At 37.0% G+C, this 11742-nt stretch overlaps 1 protein-coding gene across 1 annotated transcript in view; it reads right to left on the bottom strand.

Moving 5' to 3' along the window:
* The window catches only part of LOC102810830 (chromosome unknown open reading frame, human C7orf72), a 152196-nt gene that overhangs the window by 130956 nt on the left and 9498 nt on the right, over positions 1–11742 (bottom strand). The window contains exon 2 of the mRNA XM_006875288.1: positions 5189–5286. Coding sequence (XP_006875350.1) covers positions 5189–5286 — 98 coding nt within the window. The remainder of the gene's footprint in view (positions 1–5188; positions 5287–11742) is intronic.

Raw genomic sequence — 11742 nt, 5'->3', positions numbered from 1 at the left:
CTATCCTGTGCCCACTTTTTAATTGGGTTATTTGTCTTTTTCTTGTAGAGGTGTTGTAGTTTCCTGTATATTTTAGAAATGAGTCCCTTGTCTGATATGTCATTGCAAAATATTTTTTCCCATTCTGTAGGAGTAGTGTAAGTGTTGATGATTAATAGAAACTTATATTACTAAGAAGATGTAATCAGGGATCTGATAAGTGGAAATGATTTGTGTAAGGTTTAACTTGATCTTTTAGTGGGAATAAGAAGAAGCAATTTATTACTTACGTAGGAGAGGAGATGATGTCAAAAGGAAAGTGTTCAGTGGTTGAAAAATGAACAGGATATGGAAAGGTCAGTTTGGACATCACAGAAATACTTTAGTTAAGGTTGTATAATCACAGGGTAAAAGGAATACTGTGATTAATACTGTGTAATAATTCAAGGAAAAACCAAAATATCAAATCATTATGTACTGTGTAACTTTAAGTATAAAAATAAAGATTTTTTGAGCCGGGGCAGACAGGAGAAAGAAGAGAAGAAAGAGAGAGAGAGCCCCATCAGCCAACTAAGCAGAGACTTCTCGATTGCTTTCATTTTCGCCGACTCCATGTCTCCTCTCATGCTCCACGACCCTGCAAGAGCTGGACTCCAATTTGTAATTCTTGGCATACTAAACCATGTGATTGTCAGATTCAAAATATCTGTCCATTTCAGCTTACTACGGTATTGATATTAGTGCATTCCATTTCATTTTTGACAACTTTAAATTTTTGTAGATTCATACTTGGTGCATTCCATGTCCCAATTATTAATGAATGTTTACAGCTATTTTTTCTCATTTGAGTTGTTCCCAATCAGCAAAGGAAGGTCTTGAAAGCTTTACTCCCTTTGAATCATCCTAATCAACTCTATTTGAGGAAGCAGCTCTTCACTAGTTGTGTTTTGAGTAACTTCCAGCCTGAAGGGTTCATCCTCTGGCACTATATCTGATAATATTCACTTTTTATTCATAATATTTCAATATTCTTGTGCTAGCTGACAGTGTTCTACTGCTACTCACAAAATTTTTAGTGTCTGAAAATGTAGTAGTCTCTGTCTTTGTGTTTTTAGCATATCTTAGTCTGGAAGTTCAGCTATAACCATGGATGACCCTCACAAGCCACCACAGTACTACAAACAGAGATGAGTGGTGGACAATGAGTTACTACATAATCATAAATAACAATGATGAGTCCATGAAACATATTATAGCATGGATGATCCTGGAGAGCTTAATACTAAGTGAAATAAGTCCAGTACACAGGCAAAATATTGTAGGATCCATTTTTTGTAAAACAACTATACACACACACTAACACAAACAAGGGGACTTCAAAAAAGTTTGTGGAAAAATAGAATTAAAAGATAATGGATTTTTTCCACAAACTTTTTCATATAAACTTATGTGTGTGTGTGTTTGTGTGTGTGTAGATATATCTATATATAAATGTATAGATATGTAGATATACAGAGAGAGAAAGCAAGAGAGAAGGACTAATATTCATTGTTCATGGGTGGTTTTGAGGAAGAGTTGTGGGGTAGAGGTAGGAAGCATGCTTTAGATCTTGGATACTTGCTATTTTTAGTGATAGAAAAAGTGATACCACATGTAGGTTTAGTGAGCACAGCATGACCACAGTAAATTATGTCACTGAGAAGTACTCAAGAGAAAATAATGCAGGCACAAAATAATTTGACTTATACTAGGAACAATTCACACAAAGATTCAAAAATGAATGATCACATTCATATGGGCCCATGCATAAGGTACATGGGTAGGTACAGTTGTCTACATACATGTGAACAGAAATATATCTGTACATAAATGTAAATAAAAATATGTGATATGTGTGTGTAGTAACATATATTCATTGAAGACACAACTACAGATACTCCTCAAAAACCTTCTGAGATTGTTTTTTAAGATTCGAACTCTTAGGACCATGGACTTATAGAACCATTTCATCTGGTATAATATAGCTCACAAAGTTCATGTTCTGCATACTATTGACAAATTGAAATGGAATAGTGTTGCATTCATAATCAAAAAGAACATATCAAGATCAATTTTGAAATACAACACTGTCTGTGATAGTCTGGGTGTGGGGCTGTGGGTTAATGCACTGGACTGCAAAGTTGCTTTGACCCACAAGGTTGGTGGTTCAAGTTCACCACCTTCTCCTTGGAAATCCTATACAGGGTCACTATGGGTAAGAACCATCTCAGCGGCACTTAACAACAACAGGGAAAACCAGATAATTCCCCTATTATTCAAATTTATGCACCAACCACTAAAGCCAGTGATGATGAAATAATTTGATGCATTAGACTCTGAAGACTGAAAACCAGAAGAAGTTGTGGGATAACATAAAGAACATTATACAGGAAGAAAGCAAAAATTTATTAAGAAGACAAGAAAGAAGGAAAACACCAAAATGGATGTCAGAAGAGACACTGAAACTTGCTCTCCAGTGTAGAGATGATAAATCAAATGGAAGAAATGAGGAGGTAAAAGAGCTAAATAGAAAACTTCAAAGGTCAACTTGAGAAGACTGAGTCAAATATAAAAAAAAAATGTGCAAATATCTGAAATTAGAAAACCAAAAAGGAAAAACACATTCAGCATTTGTCAACCTGAGAGAACTGAAGACAAAATTCGAGCCTCAACTTACAATATTGAAAGATTTGGAAACCTGATACAAGGTCGCTATGAATAGGAACCAACTCGGTGGCACTTAACAACAAACAACAACAATGAGCAAAATATTGACTAAAGCAGAAAGCATCAAAGGAAGATGGAAGGAATACACAGAGCCACTCTACCAAAAAGAAATGGTTGATGTTCAACCGTTTCAAAAGGTAGCATAGGATCGAGAGCCAATGATACTGAAGGAAGAAATCCAAGGTGCATTGAAGGCATTGGCAAAGAGCAAGGCAATGAAAGTTCATGGAATACAAGTTAAAATTTTTCAACAAAATGATTCAGCACTTGAGGTACTCACTCATCTCTGCCTAGAAATTTGGAAGACAGCTAGCTGGCCAACTGACAAGAAGCAAATCATACATGTGCCCATTCCAAAGAGAGATGAATAAACAGAATGTGGAAATCATCAGACAATATCATTAGCATTGCATGCAAGTAAAATTGTGCAAAAGTTAATACAAAAACGACTGCAACCATACATTGACAGAGAATATCCAGCAGTTCAAGATGGACTCAGAAGAGGATGTGGAATGAGGGATACCATTGCTGACATTAGATGGATCTTGGCTAAAAGCAGAGAATACCAGAAAAATATTTACCCGTGCTTTATTAACTACACAAAGGTTTTTGAATGTGTGGATCATGACAAGCTCTGGACAACACTGCAGAGAATGAGTATTCTGGAGCAATTAATTGTGCTCATGACCAAGAGGTCTATGTGCAGGTTCCAATGAAACAAGGGGACACCTTATGGTTTAAAATTAGGAGAGGTGTGCTCCATGGTTGTATCCTTTCATCATATTTATTAAATCTGTATGCTGAGCACATAATTCAAAATGCTGGATTAAATGAACATAGGCATGGCATTAGGTTTAGAGGAAGACTCATTAACAACCTGCGATATGCAAATGATACAACCTTGCTTGCTGAAAGGGAAGAGTGCTTAAAATACTTAAGGATGAAGATCAAAGACCTCAGCCTTCTGTATGGGTTGCACCTCAACATAAAGAAAAGAAAAATCCTCATCGTTGGACCAATAAAATCCATATAAATGGAGAAAAAAGTTTAAGTTGTCAAAGACTTCATTTTGCTTGGATCAACCATCAGCACTCCAAGAAGTAGCAGTGAAGAAATGAAACAAAATATTGCATTAAGCAAATCTGATGCATAAGACCTCATTAATGTGATGAAGTTTGAGGACTAAGGTACCTTTCATCTAAGCCATGATATTTTCAATCACCTCATATGCTTGTGAAAGTTGGACAGTTAATAAGGAGGACCATAGAATAACTGACGCATTTGAGTTATGATGTTGGAGGAGACTATTAAAAGTACTATGGACTGCCAAAAGATCAAACAAATCTGTGTTGGAAGAAGTACAGCCAGAATGCTCCTTGGAAGTCAGTATAGCCAAACTTCATCTCTCATACTTCAGACATACTATCAGGAGGGACCAGTCCTTGGAGAAGGATATTATGTTGGTAAGATGGAGGGAAGGAGGATAAAGAGGAAGAACGAAATGGATTGGCTCAGTGGCAGCAACAATAGATTCAAACATAGCAATAATGATGAGGTTAGTACAGGACCGTGCAGTGTTTCATTCTGTTGTGCATAGTGTTGTGAGTCAGTATCAACTTGAAAGTATTTAACAAGAGCAAAAATCCGAATGAAGTGAGTAACATGGGTTCTTAAAAATTTGCAAGCAGACATGTAAGGTACAATGATTGGCCTCTACTTATCAGGAGCAAAAGAGTTAACCAAAATCTCAGAGGAAGCAACTCCACAATGCTGACAGCCTGCTTAAGCCACACACAGCCTCATCTACTCTGAGACTAAATGGTGTCCTGCTACTACCACTGATGATTCTGATTAGGGTTAACAATGCTGCTATTACTAAGTGTAGTTGAGTCAGTTCTGACTCACAAAGGTCCAGTATACTATCCTGCAGCGCCACACCAGGACTCTACCCCCCCCCATTCCCACCGATATATATGGAGTTCTGCTGTGGTGCTGTGGGTTAATGTGCTGGACTACATAGTTGGTTGAACTGTAAAATTGGTGGTTCAAGCTCACCAGCAGCTCCTCTGAAACCCTATACAAAGTTGCTATGGGTCAGAACCAACTCAATGGCACTTAACAAAAACAACTACATATATATATATATATACATACACACACACACATACAGGCATGTATGTATATATTGTTGTTGTTAAGTGTTGTTGAGTCAGTTTCAACGGACAGAGACCTTGTATAGGGTTTCCATAGAGCAGCTGGTGTGTGTGAGTCATTGACCTTGTGATTAGCAGTGCAGTGCTGATCCTACAGCACCGCTCCAGGATTCCATATATGGGATATTATTATATTGTTACTATGATGCAGAATATCAAATATCAAATACATAACCAATAAAATAAATTAATAATAAATATTGTGTAACAGCATTTAGTAAAATTCTTACTGTACAAGTTGCTTCCTCATCAAATGTAAACATGTGATTTATTGAGCATCGTTCATGAAGAGGTTCTAGAGGAGTAATTTTCAGTGGACTGGTCCAACCTTAAAACAAAAATGTATGTATGTGCTTTGAATTAAGAACAAAACAAAGACATTTCTTTTTCTACAAGAAGTATTTAGCAGTACTTTGTAGTAATAATCAATTTTCTAATGGGCTATAAATAAATTTTCTGGAATACAAGCAGTGTGAACAGAACATCTGTGGCATTTACTTATGGCATAATTATAATTGTGCAAAATTAATTATTATTGAAAGAGATTTTTGGGGTACTATCAATTTATATGTTGTTGCTGTTGTTAAGTGCTGTCGAGTCGATTCCAACTCACAGCGACCCTATACAGGGCTTCCAAGGAGCAGTTGGTGAGTCTGAACTGCCAAACTTGCAGTTCAAACCAACCTTGCCATCCATCACTTTACCCCCAGTGTCATAGCAGGACTCAGTTTATATGTTGTTATTGTTGTTAAGTGCCATCAGGTCGGATAAGGTTCCCAAGGAGCAGCTGGTGAGCTTGAACAGCCAAACTTATAGTTCAAATGGCTTTGCAGTCTGGTACATTAACCCACAGTGCCACACCAATACCAAGTGAGTCTGGTTATTATTCTTAACAGTTAAGTTAGAAATACAGAGAGATTTGTATGCTGTAGAGTCTTATTCCAATTCATAGTAACCCTATAGAACTGAGTAGAACTACTTAGATCTGGTCCCACAGAGCTACTGATTAGTGTAGCCTAGTGCTTAACTGTTATGCCACTAGACCACCTAGAAAATATAAAAGAAGCCTTAAAAATTATTGAGAAATTAATAGAAGTAAATGAGGATATAAAAAACTAGTATTCCTGGTTTTGAGGTGCTTATGATCAGATGGAAAAGACAGAAACATAAGTGCAGGATTTAAAATGTATAATTTCACTGTTAGGTGGCAACTGCTATAATAGCTAAGTAGGATATGTTACCCAACGAGATTGTAGAGAGGAAGATGGCATCTGACCTAGTCTTTAAAATTGAGTAGGGTTTGATTATAAAAAGGGGCAGTAGAGGCAGTACATTCCAGACAGGAAAACATGTGCAAAGACATGATTGTCTTGGGAGCATAACACAGTGCATGTAAGGAATTACAAAGAATGATTGGGCCTCACTGGATTATAAAGTGTCAACCAGTGAATGGGGGGGGGGGGAATGAACAAGATGCTAGAAACAGGTTCAGAACATGAAGTCCTTGTAGGTCATGCAAAGGTTTTGGATATAACCTGTAGATGGGTCGACATTGCAGTAGCTTTAAAAGAGAGATTAGTAATTTTGACAAATAGCCCTGGTTGGATTGGAAGTTAGCATAGGTTGGAAAATGGTGTAGTGCCTTTGATACTTCCCATGGAGATTCTTTTTCCTACTCCACGGGGAATTCTGGCTTTGTTATTTACTTCTTATTTTTGTACTCTGAATTGATGCAATTTTATAAAAATTGTGTTTAAAAAACTACAATTTGATATATAATGAGGGGAAAAGAGCATCCCTACTGTCTAGATAGAAGGAATACACAGGCACTGCACCAAAAATAATTAGTCACTGTTCATTTACTTCAAAGGGCACCATATGATTAAGAACCAAAGGTATTTAAGGAAGAATTCCAAGCAGCACTGAATGAATTGGTGAAAAACTAATCTCCAGAAATTGATGGAATATCAGTTGATACCTGGCCAACTGATTGGAAGAGATCCACATTTGTACCCATTTCAAATAAAGGCAATCCAATGGAATATTTCCTGGTGTGGCACTGTGGGTTAATGCGTCAGACTGAAAAGTCATTTGAACTGCAAGGTCGGCAGTCCAAGCTTACCAGCTGTTCCTTGGAAACCCTATACAGGGTCGCTAAAGGTCAGAGCCGACTCGATGGCACTTAACAACAACAACAACAATCGAATATGTAACTCAATTAACAATATCATTAATATCGCATGCACGTAAAATTTTGATGAAGATAATACAAAAACTATTGAAATAGTTTATCCACGAGGAGCTGTCTCATTAGGAACTTGTACATAGATCAAGAGGCAGCCATTCAAAGTCAGGGTTGCATCTTTTCACCATACTTATTCAGTCTGTATGTTGTTTTTAAATGCTGTCAAGTCGATTTTGACTCATAGAGACCCTTTATAGGGTTTCCAAGAAGCAGCTGGTGTATTTGAACCACCAACCTTGTGGTTAGCAGTCCAGTGCTGATCCTACAGCATCATATGTATACTAAGTAGATAATGCAAAAAGTTGTATTAAATGAGGAAGAATGTGACATCATGATTGGAGGAAGACACATTAACAACCTGTTATATTCTGATGGCACAACCTTACTAGATGAAAGTGAAAAGAACCTGAAATATTACTGATGAAGATCAAAGGCTACTTCCTCCTTCAGTATGATTGTACCTTAATGTAAATAAAACAAACATTTTATCACAACTGGAGCAATAAATAACATCACAATTAATGGAGAATAAATTGAAATTATCAAAAACTTCAACTTGCTTGGATCCACAATCAATGTTCATGAATGGAAAGCAAAAGTAAAGAAATCAAACAACATACTGCATTAGGCATATTTGAAACATGTGTCTTCTTTAAAGTGTTCAAGAACAAAAATATCATTTTGAGGATTAAAGTGCATCTGACCCAAGTCCTGGTATTTTAAATAGCCTCATGTACATCTAAAATTTGGCAATGAACAAGGAAAACTGAAAAAGAATTTATGTATTTTAATTATGGTGTTGGAGAAGAATATTGAAAGTACCATGAACTGACAGAAGAACAAACAAATCTGTCCTGGGAGAAGTAAAGCCAGAATGCTCTCTAGAAGCAATAATGGTGAGACTTCATCTCTCATAGTTTGGACATATTATAAGGAGAGACCAGTCACTACTCACCAAAATAGGATGTAAAGCATTGTCTTCACATCTTTGTTATGCCAGTTGTCTTTATGTCTTTGTTATGCCAGTTGACCTTGATCTGAGACCTCAAGTCCACAGACATGTTTTTCAAGCTGTTTGCTTTAGGCTAAGAAGCTTTCATTACTGTGCCCTTTGCAAGTTCTACTATATATGTGGTTATATTTGCCGTGCATACAATGGTTTCGGGCAGTTCAAAAAAAAGTGGCTGCGCTACTCCGCAGGAGAAAGATAAGTCTTTCTGCCCCCATGAAGATTTACAGCCTTGGAAATCTTATACAGGGTCACAACAGAGTTGGAACCAACTCTACAGCACATAACCACCACCACCACCATAGCAGTTTGGCATTGTGGGGTAATGCACTGGACTGAAAAGTCTGTTTGAACCACAAGGTTGGTGGTTCAAACTCACCAACCGCTCCTTGATAACCGTATATAGGGTCGCTATGAGTTAGAACAGTCTCGATGGCACTTAACAACAACACACATGCATATATAGAAATATCCTCCATTAAAGATATATATATATGTTCATGAGTGTAGTCCCATTTACCTTCCTGTTCAGTTTATGTGTATCTGTGTATCTATGTATCTACCCAGAAATTGCTGTTAGCATTGTTACAGGATTGTGTATGTAATTAATTTGGCATTTAACTCTTTTGTTCCTCCCAGTGTCTTACTTTGCCTTGCTCATTTTGTGCTGACCTTCCACTTGTATATTGCCTTTCCCATAACCAGAGTTAATGCTTGTCTATGATAGTGATCTCTCTTATATTCTTAACCCTGATAACCATCAATGCTTATTTCTGTGTATAAATCTTTTTCTTGAATTTTTATAATGGTGGTCACATACAATATTTGTCCTGTTGTGACTAATTTAATTCAGCATAATGTCTTCCAAGTCCATCCATGTCATGATGTGTTTTGCAGATTAATAACTATGCTATAAGTTGCATAGTACTTCATTGTGTTACTGTACTATAGTTTACTTATTCATTCACTTGTTGATGGGCACTTACACTGTTTCCATCTTTTGGTTGTTCTTTAATAATCATAGATGTGCATGCCTCTTATTTCTTTAGCATATATACACAGTTGTGAGATTGCTGGATCATATGGTATTGCTATTCCCAACTTTCGTAAGGAGGCCCGATACCGTTTTCCATAGATGTTGTGTCATTTTACAGACCTACCAGCAGTGTATGAGGGTTCCATCCTCTTCACATCAAAATTTGTTTTCTGCTTTTGATTTTTTTTTTTTTTTTTAACTTTGCTATTAATGCTGGGTTGAGGGCATATCTCATTATTGTTTCAGTTTGCATTTCATAATAGATAACTAACCACTTATCTATTGTGATATGATGGCTTGTGTGATGCTGCCATACTGGAAGCTATGGCATCAATATTTTAAACTTCAGTAGGGGCACTCATGGTGGACAGGTTTCACTGGAGATTTCAAACTAAGACAGACTAGGAAGAAGAAGAGGTGAACCATTTCTGAAACATTAGTCACTGAAACTCTTATGAAGAGAAGGAAACATTGGTGATATAGTGCTAGGATATGAATCCAAAATATGACTGGGGAAGAATTATGTTCTCAAAGTAGAATTGACCTTAATGATGTGGATGGAAGGAAAAAAATCAAGACTTTCATTTGCTGATAGGGCACAATTCAAAATGAAAAGAAACAACTGCACATATCCATTAATAATCAGAATGTGGAGTGTACAAAGTATGAATCTGGGAGAATTGGAAGTTGTCAAAAACAAAATGGAACACATAAAGATCGATACATTAGTGAGCTGAAATGGACTGGCATTGGCAAGTTTGAGTCAGGTAATCTTATGATTTACTATGCCAGAATGACAAGTTGAGGAGGAATGATATCACATTCATAATTAAAAAGAGCCTTTCAAGATCTTTCTTGATGTACAGTACTGTCTGTGTTCGAATAATATTTAATGATGCAGGAAGCATCCAAAGAAGTTGTAAGGGATACTTGCAGGCATTGTACCTAAAAGAACTAGTCAGTGTTCAATAATTTCAACAGGTATAATATGACCAGGAACAAATGGTGTTGAAGGAAAAACTCTAAGCTGCACTAAAGGCATTAGTAAAAGTCAAGGCTTCAGGAATTGATGGAATGCCAACTAACTGATGCAGTACTGGAGACTCTCACTTGTCTGTGCCAAGAAATTCAGAAGACAGCTACCTGGCCAACCTATTTTGGAAGAGATCCATATTGGTGCCCATTCCAAAGAAATGTAACCCAACAGAATGCAGACATCACTGAACAGCATCATTTAAACCACATGCAAGTTAAATTTTGCTGAAAAATTAAAAAAAAAAAAAATTCTGGAAATGTATGCCAAGGAGCCTCCAGAAATTTTAGTTGGATTCAGAACAGGACATGGCACAAGGAATATGCTGACATCAGACGCCTTTTGGTTAGAAGCAGAGGATACCAGAAAAATGTTTGCTTGAGCTTTGCTGATTAGGCAAAGGCATTTGACTGTATGTTAGTAGCTGTTAGATGCCATCTAGTTGGTACCAACACATAGAGACCCTATGCACAACAGAACGAAACACTGCCTGGTCCTGGGCCAACCTCACTACTGTTGCCACGCTTGAACCCACTAATGCTGCCACTTTTCCAATCCATCTCTCTGAGATCTTCCTATTTTTCTCTGACCCTCCACCTTACCAAACATGATCTCTTTCTTCAGTGACTGGTCCCACCTGACAATATGTCCGAAGTATAAGAGACCAAGTTTGGCCATCCTGACCTCCAAGGAGCACTCTTGCTGCACTTCTTCCAACACAGAATATTTTCAATATTCTCTCCCAAACCCGTAACTCAAAAGCATCAATTCTTCTACAATCTTCCTTATTCACTGCCCAACTTTCACATGCATAAGAGGTTATTGAAAATATCATGGGTTTGGTCAGACACACCTTAATCTTCAAGCTGATATCTTTGCTCTTCAACACTTTAAAAAGGTCTTGTACTGAAGATTTGCTTAATGCAATACATTGTTTGATTTCCTGACTGCTGCTTCCACAAGTGTTGACGGTTGATCCAAGAAGAATGAAGTCCTGAACAACTTCAATCTTTTTCTCCATTGATAAGAATGTTGTTTATTGGTTCAGTGGTGAGGATTTTGTTTTCTTTACATTGAGATGCAACTCACACGGAAGCTTGTCATCTTTGATCTTCATCAGTAAATATTTTAAGCACTCTTCCCTTTCTGCATATGGCAGGTTGTTAAAGAGTCTTCCTTCAACCCTGTTGCCGCGTTTTTCTTTATATAACCTAGTTTCTCAAATATTTGCTCAGCATACAGGTTGAATAAGTATGGTGAAAGAATACAACCCTGTCATACACCTTTCTTAATTTTAAACCATTCAGTGTTCACATGTTCCTTTTGAACAACTGCACCTTGGTACATATACAGGTTACTCATGAGCACAATTAAGTGTTCTGAAATATACATACTTCACAATGTTGTTCATAGCTTGCCTTGATCCACACAATCAAAAGCCTTTGCATAGTCAATAAAGCA

This window comes from Chrysochloris asiatica, unplaced genomic scaffold (assembly GCF_000296735.1).
Source record: "Chrysochloris asiatica unplaced genomic scaffold, ChrAsi1.0 scaffold00317, whole genome shotgun sequence".
In the NCBI taxonomy this organism is placed as follows: domain Eukaryota; kingdom Metazoa; phylum Chordata; class Mammalia; order Afrosoricida; family Chrysochloridae; genus Chrysochloris; species Chrysochloris asiatica.
The sequence above is the reverse complement of the archived record's forward strand: the minus strand, read 5'-3'. Positions and strand labels throughout refer to the sequence as shown.